The 25,919-nt window shown below is 37.6% G+C and overlaps 1 protein-coding gene across 1 annotated transcript in view; it reads right to left on the bottom strand.

Moving 5' to 3' along the window:
* Positions 1–847: 847 nt before the first annotated feature.
* The window catches only part of cog5 (component of oligomeric golgi complex 5), a 35,257-nt gene continuing 10,185 nt past the window's right edge, over positions 848–25,919 (bottom strand). The window contains exons 11-22 of the mRNA XM_062994617.1: positions 24,913–24,994; positions 21,374–21,575; positions 20,764–20,925; positions 20,473–20,572; positions 16,682–16,792; positions 10,626–10,688; positions 9,200–9,303; positions 4,672–4,909; positions 3,945–4,021; positions 2,618–2,744; positions 2,398–2,477; positions 848–1,502 (exon numbers count right to left, since the gene is read on the bottom strand). Coding sequence (XP_062850687.1) covers positions 1,391–1,502; positions 2,398–2,477; positions 2,618–2,744; positions 3,945–4,021; positions 4,672–4,909; positions 9,200–9,303; positions 10,626–10,688; positions 16,682–16,792; positions 20,473–20,572; positions 20,764–20,925; positions 21,374–21,575; positions 24,913–24,994 — 1,458 coding nt within the window. The 3' untranslated portion in view covers positions 848–1,390. The remainder of the gene's footprint in view (positions 1,503–2,397; positions 2,478–2,617; positions 2,745–3,944; positions 4,022–4,671; positions 4,910–9,199; positions 9,304–10,625; positions 10,689–16,681; positions 16,793–20,472; positions 20,573–20,763; positions 20,926–21,373; positions 21,576–24,912; positions 24,995–25,919) is intronic.

Genomic DNA, 25,919 nt, shown 5'->3' with positions numbered 1-25,919 from the left:
TTTGGTGTTGTACTTACCAATCTACGTATATGTCATTAATATCTGTAAAATAAAGAAATTAGGCAACTTTTCTTAAAAGGGTTGTAAAAAGGAGAATATTCTAAAACCTCAGCTACTTTTAAGTACTGCAAGAGGCCCTCTTAGAATAGAGGCCCTAATATCAATTCTGTTCCACTCCTAAATAATGACCTCCTTAAATGAAAACGTGCTTAACCACCCAGGGCTTCATGATGCCACAGATGAAATACAATTTCCCCAGACCTTCAGCGCTCATACACCCCCCATATAAAAATGTTATCCACAAAAGCTTAACAGGCTCTCGTGTGCTTTGGTTTTAGTGTTAATGCAACATAAATCTCTTATGCTACTCTTCTTATACCATTTGCGCACTTTTAAACAATTCTCTTTCATGCAGTGTCACTGTTGTCAGCATCAAGTCTAAAAGTGACTCAGTGTTTTAAATACCACTTTGTACTGATTTATGCTGTGTGGAGTATAATGCTCAGTCTAAGGCTGATGGCTATTTTTGGACAGGTGCATGTTTACCACTATGGTAAATCACTTTTTAACAATGTTTAGTAATAATTTTGAACTAAGAACACCAGCTGTTGTAGTTGCAAAAGTGGAAACAAGCAGATATGTTCCTGAACAAAACATTGTCTAGGTGTCATCTAGACAATGTCTTTTTCCCCTTAACACAAATGGTGCCTTTAGAAATGTGCAGGTTGCCTATGCCATTGACACTAAGACAAATCCAACTTTTCTGGCACAGAAAGCACCTTGTCCATTATTTGCAAAAACACTTTTAAAAGGTAGCCTTATGAAATTAAAACAAAATTAATAAAGATTTAATATTTACTGCCATTTTTAATTAAATTCCTTTACAAGCAAGCCTACAAATCACTGATTTATGTTTTATCTAGCATTTTACTAGCTAGTACAACATTTTGGCATTGGGTTGGCAAATACTAAATACAAGATGAAAACTAAACATACACCCTTTTACCCAAAGTTAGTCAAATATGGAAGTATACTTTTAAAGGATAAACAACCCAGAGAAGTAAAAAAGTTAAAATATAATGTTGTACAAGTTGTTTGTATTAGAATTTTTGCACTGTCCCAACTTTTTGGAAATTTTCGGTTTGTACATTGATATTCTTTAACATTACATGCCATTACAAAAGCCAACATAACAACATCTGACACAACAATGTTAGAAAGACACTTTTAAACAAATATGTTGAAACTAACAATTTAATTTATACTACTTTACATAAATAAAGATTACAAACAATTCACATGTTTAAAAAGCACATTAAATGAACCCTATTCTGTCCACTGTCTGGTCTAGCAAATGATTCTGGCTAATCCTAGATTCATTACCATCCTTCTACAATCCACTTGTGGCCTTTTGCAGAAGTTGGAGCATGATGGGATACACGGGTGCAAAATTCTTTCCTTGTCTGGCTTTTACACACTGAACATAGGCCTCAAGAGCCCCCCTACCATCAGGAGAGAAAAACATACATGACATTTAGAAATAACATTTGTCATCAACAATAAACTTAAAATAATCACAAAGTATTTTCATTCTGACATTTATCAGAAAACTGATCATTATAGTATAGTAAATTACTGATTTATGAAGAGGGCTAAAATGTTAAGTATATACTGTAGCATAGCACATAGCTAAACTGAAGTGGTTTGGTATTTAGATACATTAGTAATAAATGTATGTTTTCAGAGTGAACTCATGTTAACTAGTACAAACATGCCACATATGCTGGCAGCATTATGCTTTGGGGCTGTTTTTCCTGTGGAACTGGGGTTTTAAAGAGGGGGGGATTATGAACAATTCCAAATATCAGTCAGTATTGGCACAAAACTTTCAGGCTAAAAAGCTAAGGATGAAGAAGAATTTCACCTTTCAATATGAGAACGACCCAAAGAATACCACCACATTAACAAAAGAACAGTTTTACCAGAAGATCAAAGTTTCGAAATAGCCCAACCACAGCCCAGACCTGAATCCAATTAAAAATGTGACATGCTGATAGACCCCTACTCAACAACACTAAACTGTCATAAATTTAAAAGCTGCATAAAGTATTAGTTTTTATTTCAAAAATTCTAAAATTATTCATATTGGTCAGCATTTTAGTAGGGGTGTATAGACTATGTATATCCAGTGTATATACACCAAAAGCTGTATATACTTTTAAAATATAGGCCCTGTACGTTTCAACACTGTTTTAAAACTGCTAAAGTAAAAAGTAGGATAATTAACTACCAACATTGTTTAGGCTTATCAAGTCACAAGTCAAGAAAATTAAGTAAAGAAATAAAAGTTAGGTAACTGATGCCCAGACACAAATACAAGAGAACTGCAGTGCTTACCTGATTAGTGTAAGGCGGTCCTTCTCTAAGGGATGATCATCCAACCACTGAGAGTACCGAGCAATGGACCACTCTACTGTCTAGGTTTAAAAAGACATTTTAATAAATATGTGGTAATCCATTAAAAAAAAAAAAAAAAACATTTTTTTTGCACAAATCATGGTTTAAAATACTGTATGTGTTTTGTTTATTAACTAAAGGTTAAGTTTATCACACGTACCTGGTGAGGAGACTTGATTTCTGCTGGGGCACGGGAGAAGAGAAATTGCAATATGGTGCTATAAGGAATCAAATCACCCACTGCCTGACTACTGGCTATGTGCTCAGTTGTCTGAAACAAAAGAGGCCTGAAAAACCCAAGCACACAAACAGACCAGGGTACAAAAACAAATTCTTAATTAATTTATTCACTTATATTAAAAGTTTAATGTCATGCTTTATATAGCCATAACAAAACAGGTAGTTAGAAAAGTTATAACATTTAGTAGTGGTTCAGTTCTGACTGATATTTCTCTAGATTTCCAAAATCTTTTTAAATGTTTTCACTTTTCATATTATGTAGATAGTGAAAGACTATTCTTGCAAGCTTGTATTGAGAAATGTTCTTTTTAAACTGATAACTGACAATTCTCCTTTGAAGTTTGGAACATCATGATTCCAACATCTGTTACTAATTCACTTGCTTATTGTGGAATGTTTCAAAACACTGTAACCTGACAATTTTATCAACTTTTCACTCTTATGTCACTTTTCTGAAGTGTGTTGCAGGCATTGAATTCTAAATGTGTTTATATTTAAAAGCCACAATAAAGTTGATCTGTGAAAACATTGGGTATCTTTTTTGTACTATTTGGCAGTTAAATAAAGATTCAAGAGAATTAACAAATTACAGATTCTTCTCCTTATTGCAGTTACCAACATTTCAGGAAATGGGGTTTGTAGGTGAAGCATGTTGACTATAGCTATTGGGTGTATCTCATTAACATTGACATGATGTGACAAGACCTTAAACTGTCAGTTCATGCACAAAAAACATGTCTAGTCAAATTAAAACCATTCTGAAGAGGGGGCCAAACAGTTCTGAAGAGTGGGCCAACATTGACAGTGACAGTACATCACTGACAGTGATGTAAAAGTCACAGTTGCACAAGCAGTTATTATGTTTAGGGGGCAATTACTTTTTCACATATGTGAAATAGATTTTGGATAAATCTTTTCTTTAATAAATGAAATGATCATATTAAATAAGCATTTTGTGTTTACTCACGTTGTCTTTATCTTATATTAAAAGTAGTTGGAAGACCTTAACCATTAAAATGTGTCAAATTAGCAGGGGTGAGGGGCAAATATTTTTTCACAGCACTGTACCTACAGAGTCCACATAAAACCATTAACATTCAAAGATACACATCTATGTATGTGTTGTTACCAATGTACCCTCCAACACTATGTCATCAGCTCTTGAGACAAGTAGCATGATATAATAAAGCACAGATGATGCACACAGTGCCAAGATACACCTTTATCACACCATAAGTTACACTCACCTAAATGAGCGCAGCATACGGTATGCTTTTCCTAGGTCTGATATTCTTCTGCAAAGAGGAGCCACTGCAAGCTCCATCTGAAACATACACACAAACACAATACTGAACATAATTAATCTAATAGTCAAACAGGTTATAACCCCACTCAGTCTGCTGAGACATGGCACAGTGAGTAAAGAGCAAAAAACCATCCATACCTGTTGTAATTAAGAAAGGCGTTACAATTATAACCGAATTATAATAGTTTAATAAGAATTGTATCGTCATTTGTACAGTGTACATGCCATTTATTATTGATCAGTAGATTTTAAGTGGAGGTCTGGGATGGTGCCATACATTGCCCACTTCGTGAGATTTCTCTCGTATCCTGTTCAAGCATTTAAACAAAATTTGTAGGTAATTATAGAACTACTGATTAACAACATAGTTTATAAAGATGTGTATGTATGACAGTAACCGAAAAAAAGTTTAACGCTTACTACTACTACAGCAGGCCATGGTAGGCATTGTAGGCAGTAGTGAATTGGCCATTGTGGCCCGCACCACTCCAATACAATAAAGGCCTGTGTGGTTCTTTAATCTGTTTATTTATGCTCACATTACATATTCATAACGGCAACATGTTATTTTTGTAATAAAATATTCTATTTTATTAAAATAAGGCTATTTTAAGAAAAAAGACTAAAAGAGAGAAATTGAGAATATCATGAGCTGTTCATTTTCTTACCTGGGCAAAGTCAGCAGCAAGTCTCATCTTGCCTCCCTCACCAAGGGGGCGCAATAAGCAAGCATGGCGTATAAATAGGGTAATGGCACGTTGGGCGATGCCCTCTGTTCTGTCATAAAGGAAGTCCACTGACTGCAACGGTCGGAGGTAGTCGTTCATGACACGAGCTACAAAGCCTTGCAGTTCCTTCATATACAGAGAGCAAGGCATATCTGGCTTGTCTCCTGCCACTAAAGGACTGAGGTACACATAGAAAAGCACACATTGCTTTACTTGGTATATACAGTGCCTTGCAAAAGTATTCGGCCCCCTTGAACTTTTCAACCTTTTGCCACATTTCAGGCTTCAAACATAACGATATGAAATTGTAATTTTTTGTGAAGAATCAACAACAAGTGGGACACAATCGTGAAGTGGAACGAAATTTATTGGATATTTTAAACTTTTTTTAGAAATAAAAAACTAAAAAGAGGGGCGTGCAATATTATTCGGCCCCTTTACTTTCAGTGCAGCAAACTCACTCCAGAAGTTCAGTGAGGATCTCTGAATGATCCAATGTTGACCTAAATGACTGATGGTGATAAATAGAATCCACCTGTGTGTAATCAAGTCTCCGTATAAATGCACCTGCTCTGTGATAGTCTCAGAGTTCTGTTTAAAGCGCAGAGAGCATCATGAAGACCAAGGAACACACCAGGCAGGTCCGAGATACTGTTGTGGAGAAGTTTAAAGCCGGATTTGGATACAAAAAGATTTCCCAAGCTTTAAACATCTCAAGGAGCACTGTGCAAGCGATCATATTGAAATATCAGACCACTGCAAATCTACCAAGACCCGGCCGTCCCTCTAAACTTTCAGCTCAAACAAGGAGAAGACTGATCAGAGATGCAGCCAAGAGGCCCATGATCACTCTGAATGAACTGCAGAGATCTACAGCTGAGGTGGGAGACTCTGTCCATAGGACACAATCAGTCGTACACTGCACAAATCTGGCCTTTATGGAAGAGTGGCAAGAAGAAAGCCATTTCTCAAAGATATCCATAAAAAGCCACCTGGGAGACACACCAAACATGTGGAAGAAGGTGCTCTGGTCAGATGAAACCAAAATCGAACTTTTTGGCCACAATGCAAAACGTTATGTTTGGCGTAAAAGCAACACAGCTCATCACCCTGAACACACCATCCCCACTGTCAAACATGGTGGTGGCAGCATCATGGTTTGGGCCTGCTTTTCTTCAGCAGGGACAGGGAAGATGGTTAAAATTGATGGGAAGATGGATGGAGCCAAATACAGGACCATTCTGGAAGAAAACCTGTTGCAGTCTGCAAAAGACCTGAGACTGGGACGGAGATTTATCTTCCAACAAGACAATGAACCAAAACATAAAGCAAAATCTACAATGGAATGGTTCACAAATAAACGTATCCAGGTGTTAGAATGGCCAAGTCAAAGTCCAGACCTGAATCCCATCGAGAATCTGTGGAAAGAGCTGAAAACTGCTGTTCACAAACGCTCTCCATCCAACCTCACTGAGCTCGAGCTGTTTTGCAAGGAAGAATGGGCAAAAATTTCTGTCTCTCGATGTGCAAAACTGATAGAGACATACCCCAAGCGACTTGCAGCTGTAATCGCAGCAAAAGGTGGCGCTACAAAGTATTAACGCAAGGGGGCCGAATAATATTGCACGCCCCACTTTTCAGTTTTTTATTTCTAAAAAAAGTTTAAAATATCCAATAAATTTCGTTCCACTTCACGATTGTGTCCCACTTGTTGTTGATTCTTCACAAAAAATTACAATTTCATATCGTTATGTTTGAAGCCTGAAATGTGGCAAAAGGTTGAAAAGTTCAAGGGGGCCGAATACTTTTGCAAGGCACTGTACACTGAACAAAAATATAAACGCAACACTTTTTTTTTTTTGCTCCCATTTTTCATGAGCTGAACTCAAAGATCTAAGACTTTGTCTATGTACATAAAAGGCCTTTTTCTCTCAAATATTGTTCACAAATTTGTCTAAATCTGTGTTAGTGAGCACTTCTCCTTTGCTGAGATAATCCAGCCACCTCACAGGTGTAGCATATCAAGATGCTGATTAGACAGCATGATTATTGCACAGGTGTGCCTTAGGCTGGCCACAATAAAAGGCCACTCTAAAATGTGCAGTTTTATCACACAGCACAATGCCACAGATGTCGCAAGTTTTGAGGGAGCATGCAATTGGCATGCTGACTGCAGGAATGTCCACCAGAGCTGTTGCCCGTGAATTGAATGTTTATTTCTCTACCATAAGCCGTCTCCAAAGACATTTCAGAGAATTTGGTAGTACATCCAACCGGCCTCACAACCGCAGACCACGTGTAACCACACCAGCCCAGGACCTCCACATCCAGCATCTTCGCCTCCAAGATCGTCTGAGACCAGCCACCCGGACAGCTGCTGCAACAATCGGTTTGCATAACCAAAGAATTTCTGCACAAACTGTCAGTAACCGTCTCAGGGAAGCTCATCTGCATGCTCGTCGTCCTCATCTGGGTCTCCACCTGACTGCAGTTCGTCGTCGTAACTGACTTGAGTGGGCAAATGCTCACATTCAATGGCGTCTGGCACAATGGAGAGGTGTTCTCTTCACGGATGAATCCCGGGATGAATTACTGTACAAGGCAGATGGCAGACTGCGTGTATGGCGTCGTGTGGGTGAGCGGTTTGCTGATGTCAACGTTGTAAATGGAGTGGCCCATGGTGGGGTTATGGTATGGGCAGGCGTATGTTATGGACAACAAACACAGGTGCATTTTATTGATGGCATTTTAAATGCACAGAGATACCGTGACGAGATCCTGAGGCCCATTGCTGTGCCATTCATCCACGACCATCACCTCATGTTGCAGCATGATAATGCATGGCCCCATGTTGCAAGGATCTGTGCACAATTCCTGGAAGCTGAAAACATCCCAGTTCTTGCATGGCCAGCATACTCACCGGACATGTCACCCATTGAGCATGTTTGGGATGCTCTGGATCGGCGTATACAACAGCGTGTTTCAATTCCTGCCAATATCCAGCAACTTCGCAAGCCAAGAGGAGTGGACCAACATTCCACAGGCCACAATCAACAACCTGATCAACTCTATGCGAAGGAGATGTGTTGCACTGCGTGAGGCAAACAGTGGTCACACCAGATACTGACTGGTTTTCTGACCCCCCCCTGCACATTTTAGAGTGGCCTTTTATTGTGGCCAGCCTAAGGCACACCTGTGCAATAATCATGCTGTCTAATCAGCATCTTGATATGCCACACCTGTGAGGTGGATGGATTATCTCGGCAAAGGAGAAGTGCTCACTAACACAGATCGAGACAAATTTGTGAACAATATTTGAGAGAAAAAGGCCTTTTATGTACATAGACAAAGTCTTAGATCTTTGAGTTCAGCTCATGAAAAATGGGAGCAAAAACAAAAGTGTTGCGTTTATATTTTTGTTCAGTGTAATTGAGGGACAAAATTAAGAGAACAACAAGAAGTGTGCTGCAGTAATAAATAGTGGTTAAATTTTGCCATCAAATTATGTGGGCATATTCAACAAGAGGTACTTTGCTTTGTATATAAAGCACATACATTTTTGCTATGAAGACGAAGACTAAAATGTTTAAGAAGAATATGAGCAGTAGGAATATTTTACTTGTATTGTTGTTGTCAATAGTACATTGTTGCATGTATTGTTAATATAGTGAGAATAGAGCCAACAAGCCAAATCAATAATAACAATCTTGTATACGATGTATACTGACAGTTATAACATCGATAGTTATTAATAATATCCCATAACTAATGGTTTTACCATAATATAGTAAGTATGTCCTATTAACTTTACGAAATATTGTTTGGAAAGACTGCAGTTACTGATACACTCAACATGCATCTTATGTGTTTACAAGACCAACATTTATCTTATTACAAAGTAATCAATGGTTTAGGTTCACTACAACTTGAAAGAACATCAATTCAATTCTTCAAATAAAAGAATATAGATGCAGTCAATAAATTAAAGCTTTTCCTGTCAATGTAAGTGCAGTTATTACAGGATGATAAGCAGAGTTCTACATTAACGTAACAGATCCTCAAGTAACTTGAAGACAGACTACATACGGATGACAAACAGCTTCCATTTATGATTTTAATGCATTATAATGCCATTATAATTAAAATAATATAAATGTATTAAAATGTATTGTCCTATTTGGGATAATACTGTATTGTTTTAAACAGTTTGAAAACAGAGAAGGCACATGTGCACTGGGGTGAATCTCACTCTGTACCACTGGTTAGAAAAAGTGATCTCCGCTATCAGAGCGTTTTAGGTTTAATTAGCATTAATTGAACAAATGATTTCTTCAAACAAATTATTGGTTAATAATTAACAATGCTACTGTCAAGTAGAAAAAGATAGAAAACAATTCTTTGGTCAGTATTTCTACACTGACTGCAGTGTGCTTTTTTGGGATTTTGGAGGTATCTGTGATGTATTTACCCTGAGAAGTCTTCTTGGTGCATAGTAATGAGAATAGCTTCCACAGAATCTGTGATAGACATCATCAATGGCTGGATTGCATTGCCCATTAGAGCCTGAACTGACTAAAACACAAAGCATCAAATAAATCGAGAAGTAAAAGCAAACAAAATACAGTTAATGAGAAACAAAGAAACAATAATTAGTCTAGTCCAGCGTTTTTCAAACTATTTTTCAAGTGACCCACATATTTTATCACATATACAGGCAAAAACTGTTCAGAAAGGGGAAAAACTTGCATTATCATTACCATGTACAAACCAATGCTATCAGTCCTTGTCTGGTAAGCATTTCTGGCAATTTAGCCTAGGACAAATGGTAAAGTCTGAAACAATTCCTTGCTCCAGTGAAGCAAATATGCACATCACAATTCTCACAGAGGGTGGTGGTTGCACTAACTTTAAAGACTTTACATTAACCATGCTTGTCACATTTCAAAGGCCAGTGTGCAACCTGGTCTTTGTGAACATCATCTGGAATTCCATCACAAACTCTTCTGCTAGTGGGAGAGGAGGTGTGGCATTAAGTGACCCCTTGGAAAATTCATAAGAATCACGCTAGTGGCAATCTCTGCTTAAAAGCTCCTTTGTTTTACTGGCTTTTGGACTCAAAGTAGTCCTAACATGAAGGTGTGCTAGAAGAGGTAAAAGTTTCATCTCTGCAACCTCATGGGGGACTTCAGTACCTTGCAATGCATGCATCAAGCATATCTATTCCACACATGAATGTGTTGTACTCCGTTACAGTGTGTGGGTTGTTGACCTCTACAAATGCTTTTTCTGATTTGCTCCAGTGCCATGCTTTGTCTTGAGGCTTAATTGTACATTAGGATAACAGGTAACAGATTTGTTGATCAGGATAATAGAATAAGATCAGGGTAACAGTTACCACTTGACAATGACAATGCTTTCATTTTTCCCCACCATGGAATCAACAGATCCTTTGCCTCTCTTGGCAAGACTTTCATCGTCTTCAAGCTGACAACTAGCCATTCGTTTGCTACAAAGTATTTCTATGAAGTAGATGCCAGCAAATACTTTGTAGATCTGGTTTGATGGAAGTGTTTTACTCAGCTTGGCCACATCACTTGTCACGCCAAGTAAGGTTTTCTTTCCAGTGCCACCTTGATAAACAAGATCACAGTGGATTCCTTAAACATGATAAATCAATATAATCACAGAATGCTATAATCAAAATTAAGCTTCATTTACTGCTGTCACACAGACCTTTCTTGTTGCTTTTGTTTGTTTGTGCACAATGAGCCAGAATTAGAACTCTAAGCTCTGTAAGTAAATGCTTGAGCTACTTCATTAATCATGCAGAGATGCTCATAGTATCATATCAGGCTAACTAATTATATACATAAATCAAATGTGTGTTTTGTTACCTCCAAGGAAGCTTTAAGTACTTGCTCTGCAGCCAGTGGAAAGGAGGGAATTCCTGATATTACCTAAACACATAAAATGATCAAAGGTTATTTTATTAAGCACAACATCTGTAAAAAATAAAAAATAAAAAAAAAATGGTAAAAAGAGGGCATTCCAAAACCATGAGCATTATTATGGACACTCTCCTCCTTCACACTTCAGCAAAGTCATTTCTGATGATGTTGGATGCGTGGTCATAGAGGCCAAGAGGAGGAGTGAGGAAAACCACAACAAGAAAGATAAGGTTCCAACAACGAGAAGTTTTATTTAACCAACAAAGGTGATTAATTCCAATGCAAACAGTGCACAAACTAATGGACTACACAAAGATTATGAAAAAAACAATTTATTTATTAGGAATTTAACGTCATGTTTTACACACTTTGGTTACATTCACAACAGAAACAGTATTACTCGTTACACAAGATTCATCAGTTCACAAGTTTTAATCTCAAACACAGTCAATTTTGTATCTCCAATTCACCTCACAAGCATGTTTTTGGACTGTGGGAGGAAACCGGAGCTCCCGGAGGACACCCACGCAGACATGAGGAGAACATGCAAACTCCACACAGAAAGGACCTGGACCAGGGAATCCAGAAAAATGTAGTCCATGCAGCGCAAGGCCAGAACCCAATGTTGAATGTTCTTGGCCTTCGATCCCTCAAAAAGCAGTGCAAGCAAAACATGCATGCCAAAAAGGCGTACTACTGTGATAAAACTAGCACACTGGCTTAAGAGTACTTCAGGACTGCTGTCACTTAACACAACATATTGATGTACATAGAAATACAACCTAAAACAAAAGTAAAGTTCATACATAAATAATGATGCAGAAATGCTGCCAAGTTCTCCGGGTGTAAGCTTATCTCAGATGGACCAAAAGGCAGTAATAACTTATCCTGTGATCAAATAAGTCAATTTCTCAGTTTGTTTTCAGGAAAAAAAAAATGGACAATGAGTTATTCAGCCAAAGATGGAAAGGGCAATCCAGTCTGTTATCAGCAAAAGGTGCAAAAGCCAACATCTGTCAATGGTATGGGTGTGCATCAGTACTCATGGCTAGTCATATTTGGATTCTGGAGAGACATATTTAGCATCAAGGTGACAGCATGGCTTCAGACACAAGCAACCATTGACTGTTAAGCAGCTGAATACTTATATCAAGAGTTAGTATCCTTAGTTGCCAAACCATTAAAATTGTTAATAACATCATGGTACATGTGCATCTCAGTGTTAATTTTGACAGCACATTTTGATTTAGTCTTAGTCATAGTCTTTTGACTAAAATGTCATTTAGTTTTAGTCATAATTTAGTCATCTGAATTGTTTTAGTTTTAGTCTAGTTTTAGTCGACTAATTATCATAAGAATATAGTCGACTAAATCTACAGTCGATTCAGTCGACTAAAATATAAAGGGTGTAAAATGTAAATGCTTTTTCATCAGTTCCCTTGAATTATTTAAGTCATTATATACACTTACACAAAATTAAAAAAATTTTAACCAGTTATGGAATATTATTAATGTTCAAATGTGCAATACACACAAAAACAGATTTAACTTATTTCAAACAACATCTTTATTTACATGACCTTCCTTATTGAGCATAACAATAACAAAATATTAATGATCAGTAGGCTTGCTCTGGTTGAAAAATATATGCATTGTTTTAACAAATTGCATATTACATTCTTTATAAAACTGGGTACTGTAAAAGCAGCAGTGCCATTATGTTGCCATTATACTGCCAGCGGTGCCAGATGTTTCAGATTTGTTGTGTTTTTACCCGAGATCGTGTTTTTCACGACGTCAAATGAGAAATGTGTCCATATATCGGCTCTCCTCTTTATCCCTGTTGACATTGTGGAGTTGACCTAGTTCCATGAGTAAAGACAGTTCACAGGCTAGTCTGGTCTTCCCGGGTTTAGATCAAATTTCTGCAAGTGTGGTCTTACCGCTGTACTGCAAAAGAGATTAGCACTGATTGGATAGCTACCCGGCTTGTCCCGCCTCTCCACATACGCTAAAGTAGTTATGATTGGATCTCTTCCTAACTTGTCCCTACCTTCCACAAAACTAAATCAGTTATTGGATGTCGTCCCTTTCGTTGACGAAAGTGTCAATTCATTTCGTCATAGTTTTTATCCTTTTATGTACAGGTCCTTCTCAAAAAATTAGCATATTGTGATAAAGTTCATTATTTTCCATAATGTAATGATAAAAATTAAACTTTCATATATTTTAGATTCATTGCACACCAACTGAAATATTTCACTTCTTTTATTGTTTTAATACTGATGATTTTGGCATACAGCTCATGAAAACCCAAAATTCCTATCTCAAAAAATTAGCATATCATGAAAAGGTTCTCTAAACGAGCTATTAACCTAATCATCTGAATCAACGAATTAACTCTAAACACCTGCAAAAGATTCCTGAGGCTTTTAAAAACTCCCAGCCTGGTTCATTACTCAAAACTGCAATCATGGGTAAGACTGCCGACCTGACTGCTGTCCAGAAGGCCATCATTGACACCCTCAAGCAAGAGGGTAAGACACAGAAAGAAATTTCTGAACGAATAGGCTGTTCCCAGAGTGCTGTATCAAGGCACCTCAGTGGGAAGTCTGTGGGAAGGAAAAAGTGTGGCAGAAAACGCTGCACAACGAGAAGAGGTGACCGGACCCTGAGGAAGATTGTGGAGAAGGGCCGATTCCAGACCTTGGGGGACCTGCGGAAGCAGTGGACTGAGTCTGGAGTAGAAACATCCAGAGCCACCGTGCACAGGCGTGTGCAGGAAATGGGCTACAGGTCAAGCCACTTTTGAACCAGAAACAGCGGCAGAAGCGCCTGACCTGGGCTACAGAGAAGCAGCACTGGACTGTTGCTCAGTGGTCCAAAGTACTGTTTTCGGAAATCAAGGTGCCAGAGTCTGGAGGAAGACTGGGGAGAAGGAAATGCCAAAATGCCTGAAGTCCAGTGTCAAGTACCCACAGTCAGTGATGGTCTGGGGTGCCCTGTCAGCTGCTGGTGTTGGTCCACTGTGTTTTATCAAGGGCAGGGTCAATGCAGCTAGCTATCAGGAGATTTTGGAGCACTTCATGCTTCCATCTGCTGAAAAGCTTTATGGAGATGAAGATTTCATTTTTCAGCACGACCTGGCACCTGCTCACAGTGCCAAAACCACTGGTGAATGGTTTACTGACCATGGTATTACTGTGCTCAATTGGCCTGCCAACTCTCCTGACCTGAACCCCATAGAGAATCTGTGGGATATTGTGAAGAGAAAGTTGAGAGACACAAGACCCAACACTCTGGATGAGCTTAAGGCCGCTATCGAAGCATCCTGGGCCTCCATAACACCTCAGCAGTGCCACAGGCTGATTGCCTCCATGCCACGCCGCATTGAAGCAGTCATTTCTGCAAAAGGATTCCCGACCAAGTATTGAGTGCATAACTGAACATAATTATTTGAAGGTTGACTTTTTTTGTATTAAAAACACTTTTCTTTTATTGGTCGGATGAAATATGCTAATTTTTTGAGATTTTGAATATTTTGGGTTTTCATGAGCTGTATGCCAAAATCATCAGTATTAAAACAATAAAAGACCTGAAATATTTCAGTTGGTGTGCAATGAATCTAAAATATATGAAAGTTTAATTTTTATCATTACATTATGGAAAATAATGAACTTTATCACAATATGCTAATTTTTTGAGAAGGACCTGTAGTTTCTATTTAGTTATCGTCTCGTTTTTGTCATGAAAAAAAGGTTCGTTGACGAAAACTATGACGAAAATCATTCGTCAACGAAATTAACACTGGTGCATCTGTTCCAACTTCTTGTGTGTTTTGCAGGAATCACAATCTAAATTAGTTTGTATTTACCAAATACTATCAAGCTTTGTAAAGGTGCAAAATAAAAAAGCACCTGGTCCTGACGGTATCTATGGTCGTGTCCTCAAAGAATGCGCCTACCAGCTAGCAGAGGTTTTTACAGACATTCTTAACCTCTCTCTCAGCCAGTCTGTCATCCCTACCTGCTTAAAGAGGACCACCATTGTTCCGGTACCTAAGAGGTCGACAGTTGTGTCCCTGAACGACTACAGACCTGTTGTTCTGACCTCTTCTGTCATGAAGTGTTTTGAGCGGATTATCAAAAACCACATCTGTTCATCTCTTCCATCATCAATTGATCCCCTTCAGTTTGCGTACCGACCAAACAAGTCCACTGAGGATGCCATTGCTATGGCTATACACAATGCACTGACTCACCTTGACAACAAAAACTCCTACGTGCGGATGCTATTCATCGACTACAGCTCAGCATTCAACACCATAATCCCAATGAAACTCGCCACTAAACTCAACGACCTTGGACTCAACACCAATCTTTGCAATTGGATTTTGGACTTTTTATCGAGCAGACCTCAAGTGGTAAGGATTGGTGACCACATTTCCTCCACCCTGACTCTTAACACAGGAGTTCCACAGGGATGTGTTCTCAGCCCCCTCCTGTACTCTCTCTTCACTCGTGACTGTGTTGCTAAACACAGCTCTAACATCATACTTAAGTTTGCTGACGACACCACTGTCCTGGGCCTCATCACGAACGGTGACGAGACGGCCTACAGAGAAGAGGTCAGAGAGCTGGCTGAATGGTGCAGCCACAGCAACCTTCACCTCAACATCAGCAAAACAAATGAGATGATTGTAGACTACAGGAAGCGGCAAGAGGATGAACACACCCCCTTGTACATCAGAGGAGCTGCTGTGGAACGAGTCAGGTCAACCAAGTTCCTCGGAGTACACCTCACTGATGACCTGACTTGGTCCCTCCACACTAAGTCAGTGATTAAGTCTGCTCGTCAAAGACTACTTTCTCCGCAGGCTCAGGAAGTTTGGTCTCCCACCCAAAATTCTGAAAAACTTTTACAAATGCACCATTGAAAGTTTACTAACAGGCTGCATACCTGTCTGGTATGGAAACTGCTCTCTCCATGACCGCAAGGCCCTTCAGAGAGTTGTGAGAGCAGCCGAGGTCATCATTGGTCACAAGCTGCCAGCCTTACAGGACATCTACCGAAGCCGTTGTCTAAAGAAGGCTTTAAAAATTACCTCAGATCACACCCACCCTGCACACGGACTGTTCACAAAACTGCCATCAGGCAGACGGTACCGCAGCATAAAAGCCAGGACCAGTAGGCTAAAGAACAGCTTTTTCCTACAAGCCATCAGAATGCTAAACAATGCATAATAATAACTCACCCCTTTTTCAGTTACTCATCAACACTCACATTTCATAACACTCACACTTTGGGCATGTGCAATATTAATATTAATACCACATTACTTCAAAACATGATGTGGCAATCTGAACTTCAATCTATCCTGCAGTATTATTATTATTATCATCAGTATTTCTATTATTACTATTAGCATTATTAACAGCCATTATTAATCTTGTCTGTGAAATATCCATAACGCCTGCAATGTCTACTATGGGTCAATGTTTACATTTACTGCAATTTTCACTTTGTTTACAATGCAAATTTGCACTTTAACTGCAATTGTATATATTTTTCTATATTTTTCTTCCTTGTTTATATATTATATACTTTTAAAAGACTTTATTATATTGTTATCTTATTTGTATTTTTATTTGTACTTGTACTTTTATCTTATTTGTACTTTATTATAGCACACTCGTAGAGTTCCCGAGCCTCCCAACACACATTTCAATGTACAACTGCTGCTAACATTTGTACAAATGACAAATAAACTTGAAATAATTAATACATCACAGATTCTTGTTTCTATTGCATTTACAAAATCTCTCGACCTTGGACATTTTCTATGCCTTATTTTCACAACAAACATCCACAGCAACATAAGTTATTTTTTTATACCAATGTACAAGAAATGTTAAAATTAGTGTACATAACCATCCTCATGCATACAATACACTTTAGCAGATCTTTTTTAGATCATTATGTTTACCGTGTGGGGTACTCACTTTAGCCAAAGCCTGTTGCAGCTGGTACAGTGAATTAACCACAGCTATATTTCTCCTCTGACCCTCCGTCAAAGGCCCAATGACCTGACTGGCATCCCCCTGGGTACAAAGCTGAAAAAGAAAGACAGTATGTATTAGGAGTCCTAGGTTGATGTACTCACGTTGCAACATTAATAAATGGAGAATAATTAAGGTGGATACAGACACATTACAAATAAAAGTTGAGAACTGCCCAATTTAGAAGAAAGGTGTTAAGACATTTCATCAGTTTGTTTTAAACAGATGGTTATAGCAAATCTAACATTTACAGACTGTAAATACTGATGTAGTAAAATTGAACATAATGACCGAAATATAAAAATAAATATATCACTTCATGAAACTAAATAATATAGATCAAATAAATTGATCTACAAACTCCATTAGCAGAAAATTTATGACATTTCGTAAAATGCAATAAAACTACGACAAGAATTATTAAAATGTTTTTTTAATATAATTTAATAATTAAAATATAATTTTAAATTTGATGTCTACAGATAGGGCTTTTTTTGGTGGAGACTTTAAAATTTATGATGAAATAGAGTGTATGTAATGGGACCTACTCATTGCAATAAACATACCTGAACAGGGTATTGATCAATATATCTCAATGTATTAAGTAATAATATTTGTCTAGCTGTCAGTTGAAACACAATATTATGTCTGCTACTACAGCTGCATTCATCCATAACAAACCAAACTGATGACTCACTATCAGAGCCTGAGCTGGAACAGGCAACCCAACACAGCTAAGGTTCTGTGGAAGAGTCCATATTCCACAAAACCTTAGATGTTGCCAGAGTTAAAATTAAAATGATTAGTGGGGAAAATCTCCCACACTGAGCTAACTTTCTTGATAAAATAATAGTAAATCATGTCTACTTACAGATTTAGTCCTTACTATTATTAAAATGGCACTCCCTGTCTTGAATATGTACCCAAAACATGGGTAAATGTGCAGTCATTAAACCCTGGATTGAGAAACCTTATCTTGATCAGTTTGTGCTTTCTAATTATAGGCTGATATAAAACATTCCTTTTATTTCTGAGATTCTAGAAAAGGATGTTTCCCATTATTACTTTTATCTGCAGAGAAAGCGTGTTTATGAAACCCAACCACAATAATAAAACTGCATTAATTAGGGGATATAATAATTTATTTATGTCTTACGATAATGGTTGCATCTCTTTTCTTGTTCTATTAGATCTTAGTGCAGGGTTTCATACTTTTTCTTTTTTTACTGGATACAGACTCTTGTTATAAGTCTTTTAAGTCTTGTCTGACTGACCATTACCTATTTATGTATGTAAATAATAAAAGCTTTGAAACTGCAAAAGCATGGTGTCCCACAGGGGTCAGTGTTGGAACTTCTATTATTTACCATCTACAGCAAAACCTAATGAGATTGACACAATTAAAAGGATGATTGTGTAAAAGAAATAAAAGACTGTATGTCATGTAACTTAATTCAGATAAAAATTACTTGTGAAATCCAAGGACGAAAGGGAAAAGTTGTTTAACCTGACATCCACCTCAGTTAAAACTGATTGACATCTTTGATGCACACAATAGTAATACTACTAGATGTACATTACTTGTAAAATTACTAGATTAGTCCCATTCTATCATCTCAGTACTGGCTGACAAAGAAATGCTGCATTAAATACAAAATTTAAATATAGTTTTAAGTGAACTAGCTGAGCACTTCCTTAAGTTTACTTGTTCACAAAATGCGGGGCTACTGTTAATTCACATAATTAAAAAATAACAACAGGGGGAAAGCATTTTTATACATGGCACAACTCTGGAATAATATCTCTCTTTTGGTCAGGATTCAGACAAAGTCTTTATGTTCAGGGTAAAAAATTATTACAAGTCGTCTAGGTCGTGAAAGCAAAACAGCCCTAGACCATCAAATTACCATGACCATGTTTGACTGCTTGTAATATGTTCTTATGGTGAAAGTCAGTGTTAGCTTTACTCCAGATGTAACAGGACCCATGTTTTCCAAAAACTTTTACCCTCGACAGTCCACAGAATATTATTTCAAAAGTCTTGGGGTTCATCTAGAGTTTTTTTACAAATGCAAGATGAGCCTTTTTGATGCCCTTTACGCCCAGTGTCTTCCTTATTGTGGAATCATGTACATTAACTGTAACTGAAGCAAGGGAGGCCAGCAGTTCTTTAGATGTTCACCTGGGTTCTTTTGTGACCTCCTAGATGAGCTGTTGATGCATCACTCCAGGGGTCACCACTGTTCCAAGTTCTCCATTTGGGGATAATGCCCGTCTCTATGCTTTGTCCCAGAGCATTAGGAATGGCTGTGTAACCCTTTGCAGACTAGGAGATTTCAATGAACGCTCGTATATGTACTTGAATCAATGAACATGGCATCATGTGCTGCTTTTTGGTAACTTCTTGTCTGCTTCACATTGACAGACAGGATCAATTGTTAACTTTTTAGGGGGCAATTACTTTTTTCACATGGGGCCAAGTAGAACTAAACAAAAGGGGCAAGTCCTTTTTTTCAGCAACTTGTTTTCACTACATCTTCTGTTTTTTAACCTGAGGTGTTTCGGGTTTTAAAAAAGGTTTTTCACTCAGTGTGCCTGTGTTGGAGCACTGTTGCTATATCTTCCAAAGGTAAACAATGCATGTGGGCAATGTGCCCAGCAATGTAAACAATGTGCCCAGCAAGGGCTCTTTGACTGGTCTCCAGCTTTACAACCCCATACACAGAAGGGTATGATGCACTGTGTGTTGTGACACATTCACCTTATCACAAGTATTAACATGATCTGCAATTTGAGCCTCAGTAGCCCTTTTGGTTTACTGCAGACACCCTAGCCTTCATGTCCGCTGGCATAAATGAGTTTGGCTGCTCAACAAGTCGGCAGTTCATGCCATTTACCTCAACCCAGATGGTACTTCAACCCAGTTGGCTAGCCCTAATGATTTGTCCCTCAAAATCACTCAGGTCTTTCTGCCTGCCCATACCGGCCAAATTTAACAAGTGCACTATGATTACCAACAGCACATTTATCTCTGATCATGATGGCACTAAAATGTTAACAAAATAAGGACTGCCATTGTAGTGAAAACATCTACAACACCAATCAGCCAGGAATCTCTGTTACATCCTCTTGGACCAGACTTAAACTCCCCACATTTTAAAGGAGTTCTCAACATTTAACAATGGTCTACAACCACTCACCAGAGCTAGGACTTAAACTCCCAGATACCTCAGGAGTGTCAGATCCCTTATCTTTGGTTGTATAACCAAACATCAGAGCCAAACATATTATTATTATAATATTTACAAATACATACGTATGGCGCCTTAAAGTCTTGGTTCTGATATTCTCATTATTCATTTACATTACATAAAAATGACTGATTCCAAGAATTCCATTTATTTCTGGCTGTTTTGATATTAAAAGCCAGTGGTGCCAAGTTTTGATTTTTTTTTATTCTTTATTCTATAAGAAAAAGAAAAATCTAATGAGAAAAGCATCATCCTGCTACACCATGCATACACACACTGCATACACTGTAATTACATCATCTGTCAGTGAATATATAGTTCCCCTCATTGTTTGCCAGTTATTCGGTATAACTTTTATTGTCATCAACATGTTATCTGTATTTAGTTTTAGACCTTTTTTGTCGGTGCCGAACACCACGTGCTGCCTGTAACACTAAGGAAAATTTAAGTACACAGACACATATGCATTATTATGGCACTCACCAGATGTTCAGACTTTACACAGAAGAGCTGCACAGTCTTGGAAACATTCTTGGCAACAGCAATGGTAAGCCCAGTATCAACCAAGGCTACATTTAGCTCACTGCAAAAGCACAAAAACACCTGTAAGTTGGATTACTGACTGAATAAAAAATTATTTACTGAAATAATTCCTATATTAAATGATACATTATTGGAGAACTTTGTATTGCAACAGATTAATAACAACATTACATTAACAAATTGTTACATGCAACATCTTAAAACCCTTTAAAGTGTAATGAGATCACAAACCTGCCAATAGCTTTTATGATACTATCCATCTCATCACTTGAAAGTGTGCTGTTTCCACCTTGCGGGAACACCAGATTGATGGGATCAAACAGACGTGAGAGTGATTTGGATAAGTAAGCTGCTTCATATGGCAGAAGGGAATTTTTAAGTGCTTTCTCTAGACTGGAGAGAAAAAAAAAACGGGAATTATTTGCTATGATAATATGTGAATGATATGTGGACCTATGCATAGTAATGCAGGATCATGATAATGCAACAGTTTGATCTATGTTAGTTTAAAAAAATTTGTAAATATCGAAAAAAAAAATTTAAACTAACTGTAAAATTTAATCCCACAAATTACTCGACACATTTTTATGGCCATAAAATGGCAAAATATATACACAAACTGGTAATTGTTTTTAAAATGTATTATTAGTTATTTATTATTATTTATTATTGTAGGAACATATTTTATTGTATTCTCTTGGTCAACATCTTGTTTTTTATGTTTCTTTGAGCATAGTTTAAAAATTTCAGTTTTGTTTTTTTTACACATTTAAAATAAGTTTCTTATGTCTTATACAATCACCCAAAAACAATCACAGGTTTGTTTGCAGATTTAACTCACTCATAATCTTGTTTACTGTTTGTGAAGATATCCTGAGTGTCAGCTTCAGACACTGTAAGATCAAGATCCAGCCCTGTACCACTGCTTCCCAGAATGCCCTGTATATTGGCACTGTACTGCAGCAGCCGCTTCCACAACTCATTAAACAACCTGAGGAACTTTGGAAACTCCCCTTCAAGAGCCTGCTTCAAGAATGTGGAGTCTACCGAAGTAAAAAGAAAGATTAGATGAAATGTCTGCATAAATGGCACTTGGGTGACACTCCAGTCTAATTCGCAAGCCCACCACCACTGTGTTGTCAACCAGGTGGTGGCCCACACAGACACAACTGATCTCTCCATACACAATCATACATAAATGGTTACATGGAATCTTTCTATGTTTTGTTATTTTTAGTAAAAAGTTTTTAATTTGACAAATTGCATTACATTTTATTTAGTTTAGCACACAATCACTATTTGTTTGCTAAATTTGTTTTACTATTTGTTATTCAGCAAAATGTACTGTAACTACTAAATGTGTTTTTGAAGAGGTCTTATAATATCTTAGCAAACACATGCTATGCTGGTGCTGGTCATAAAATTAGAATATCATGAAAAAGTTGATTTATTTCAGTAATTCCATTCAAAAAGTGAAACTTGTATATTATATTCATTCATTACACACAAACTGATATATTTCAAATGTTTATTTCTTTTAATGTTGATGATTATAACTGACAACTAATGAAAACCCCAAATTCAGTATCTCAGAAAATTAGAATATTGTGACAAGGTACAATATTGAAGACACCTGGTGCCACACTCTAATCAGCTAATTAACTCAAAACACCTGCAAAGGCCTTTACATGGTCTCTCAGTCTAGTTCTGTAGGCTACACAATCATGGGGAACACTGCTGACTTGACAGTTGTCCAAAAGACGACCATTGACACCTTGCACAAGGAGGGCAAGACACAAAAGGTCATTGCTAAAGAGGCTGGCTGTTCACAGAGCTCTGTGTCCAAGCACATTAATAGAGAGGCGAATGGAAGGAAAAGATGTGGTAGAAAAAAGTGTACAAGCAATAGGGATAACCGCACTCTGGAGAGGATTGTGAAACAAAACCCATTCAAAAATGTGGGGGAGATTCACAAAGAGTGGACTGCAGCTGGAGTCAGTGCTTCAAGAACCACCACGCACAGACGTATGCAAGACATGGGTTTCAGCTGTCGCATTCCTTGTGTCAAGCCACTCTTGAACAAGAGACAGCGTCAGAAGCGTCTCGCCTGGGCTAAAGACAAAAAGGACTGCTGAGTGGTCCAAAGTTATGTTCTCTGATGAAAGTACATTTTGCATTACCATTGGAAATCAAGGTCCCAGAGTCTGGAGGAAGAGAGGAGAGGCACAGAATCCACATTGCTTGAGGTCCAGTGTAAAGTTTCCACAGTCAGTGATGGTTTGGAGTGCCATGTCATCTGCTGGTGTTGGTCCACTGTGTTTTCTGAGGTCCAAGGTCAACGCAGCCATCTACCAGGAAGTTTTAGAGCACTTCATGCTTCCTGCTGCTGACCAACTTTATGGAGATGCAGATTTCATTTTCCAACAGGACTTGGCACCTGCACACAGTGCCAAAGCTACCAGTACCTGGTTTAAGGACCATGGTATCCCTGTTCTTAATTGGCCAGCAAACTCGCCTGACCTTAACCCCATAGAAAATCTATGGGATATTGTGAAGAGGAAGATGTGATACGCCAGACCCAACAATTCAGAAGAGCTGAAGGCCACTATCAGAGCAGCCTGGGCTATCATAACACCTGAGCAGTGCCACAGACTGATGGATTCCATGCCATGCGGCATTGCTGCAGTAATCCAGGCAAAAGGAGCCCCAACTAAGTATTGAGTGCTGTACATGCTCATACTTTTAATGTTCATACTTTTCAGTTGGCCAACATTTCTAAAAATCCTTTTTTTGTATTGGTCTTAAGTAATATTCTAATTTTCTGAGATACTGAATTTGGGGTTTTCATTAGTTGTCGGTTATAATCATCAACATTAAAAGAAATAAACATTTGAAATATATCAGTCTGTGTGTAATGAATGAATATAATATACAAGTTTCACTTTTTGAATGGAATTACTGAAATAAATCAACTTTTTCATGATATTCTAATTTTATGACCAGCACCAGTATATATTGCGACCAGTAGCATTATGGAATAAGAAAATATAATAAGACATTAACAGCAATTATTGAAAAACTAGTATACAAATGATTACCCTATATTGTAATTATTTCTACATCAATCTCAGCCCATGCAATTTCAACTGTCCATGTACAATTCATTACAGACATTACCAGTAAAACTTTTAAACAATTTTAATCATGCCCAGCTGTGAAAACATCTGTTACAGCTGTGAGAAAAACCTTTTAAAAAAAAAAACTTTACATTTAATTAGTAACAACTCACCATCACAAAGGCAATGACTGAATGTGTTACTAACAAAATGTTTGTTTTACATAATTTACATTTTTTAAACACCCCAAAGACAACATTTTGGTGCAGTTGTGCCTGTGGTGCCTAATAGTTGAATTTGACAGTGTCTTGTTTGAGTCTGAGGCCAGAAACATACAAACTGCTTTGTACATGCAAAATTGACATGCAGGAAAAGATAGAACAAAAATGCCTAAAAATAATAATGATATCTAATTTATTTACAGCCTTGTGCATTTATCTTCTACACCTTCTATTTTATTTAATATTTACTATCTATTCATACATAAAAAATGTTAAACACGCAGGGGTCTTTCCTTTTTATACAATATTTTAGTGTTGCATTGAGAGGCAGATTTGAGCATCATTAAAAAAATAAAATAAAATTTGGCACAGTAAATTTGCATTTCTTAGCTTAATTACCAATTAAAATCTGTAAAAAATCTAAGGTTTTAAGATACTGGGGTGGAACAATGGCTCAGTGGGTAGCACTGTCACCTCACAGCAAGATGGTCCTGGGTTCTATTATCAAGTGAAGCAGTACTGGTCCTTTCTATGTGGAGTTTGCATGTTCTCCCTGTGGCTTTGTGGGTTTCGTCCGAGACCTCTGGTTTTCTCACACAGTCGAAACACTTGCAAGTTAGGTGAACTGGAGATACAAAATTGCCTGTGACTGTGTTTGACATTAAATTTGAACTAATAAATCATGTGTAACCTGTAACTACCTGTCCTGTCATGAATGTAACCAAAAGTGTAAAACATCATGTAAAAATCCTAATGGAATAACTGTGGGCTGTTTTACTCTTAGTCTATATAGATAGAGTTGAATGAAAGAAGAAACCCAGAAATAACGATGAACATCTAGTCATAAGTATACTCAAAAACAGTTTGAGAGCCAAGCAGACCACATGATGTAAAAAAAAGTTTATGTCAAGGTCAGAAAGTTGATAAGCATCCTTTAGCTTACTTTTCACACAGCCAACACAAGGCCTGATATGTTTTCCTAAATAGCTGATGTATGGTCTTATTTCTCATAAGGAAAATTCTTATTTTCCTTGATCTCCTACCTTCTGTGCTTTTTTGAAGTTCTTTGGAAAGCATCTGTGTAATGAAGTTCCAGAATATGTAAAAGATGTCCGATTGACCATCCTTCAAAAAGAGAAAAGAGAGGGGTGATGTAGTAAAACAAAACCAAAGAGTAAGGACAAAAACCATTCACAATAAATACATACAAACACATCACAATTGCCATCTTTTATGTGTGAGATAAAAAAAAAAGCTTAGAGTTTATTAAATGAAATAAAAAAGTATCTGGTCAAAAATAGAAAAATCTGATGAGATGAAGAATTAACTCAGCAAGCAACTATGCTGATAGACACTCAATATCACTTGGCATCGCTATAGTGAAATATAGGGGTTTCATCATCATGTAATGGAGCTGCTTCTTAGTACTAGAGACAGAAAGTACAGAAAGACTGGTAAGAATTAAGATGGGTGAATGCAACTAAATATACGAAAATCCTCCGAAATGTCTTCAAAGCCTACACAAACTCAGAATGGGACAACAGTTTAAGTCTACAAGTTCAAGCCATCCCTACAAGAAATTGTCATTGTTGGGCCCTTAAGCAAGGCCCCTAGCCCTCAATTATTTGGATTGTATTTGGTTGCAGTTGGTCACAAGTAATTTTGAAGAAAGTGCTGTTAAATGCAAAAACAACGCTGGATTGGCTTCAGGGAAATGTCCTTAGATGGACCAGCCAAAGCCCTGCTAATCAAACCTAATCAAACATCTGTGGTGAGACCGGAAGAGGGTGTTAGGATGTGGCGTTTGAGAGGATCTGCCATAAACAATGAGATGAACTGCCCAAATCCAGTTGTGCAAAGTCTGTAGAGATATATCCAAGACTTGCAGCTATAACTGCTGCCAAATAGTCTTCTACAAAGTGTTGATTAAAGGGCCTGAATTCTTTTGAGAGTAAGTTTTTGATTCTGAATTCATTAAAAAAATTGTTTATACCTCATCATTATGGGTTATTATGTGTGGATTATTGGGTAAAAAACATTTGTTTTTTTT

This window comes from Trichomycterus rosablanca, chromosome 1 (assembly GCF_030014385.1).
Source record: "Trichomycterus rosablanca isolate fTriRos1 chromosome 1, fTriRos1.hap1, whole genome shotgun sequence".
NCBI lineage: Eukaryota > Metazoa > Chordata > Actinopteri > Siluriformes > Trichomycteridae > Trichomycterus > Trichomycterus rosablanca.
This window is presented reverse-complemented; position numbering and strand designations above follow the sequence as displayed.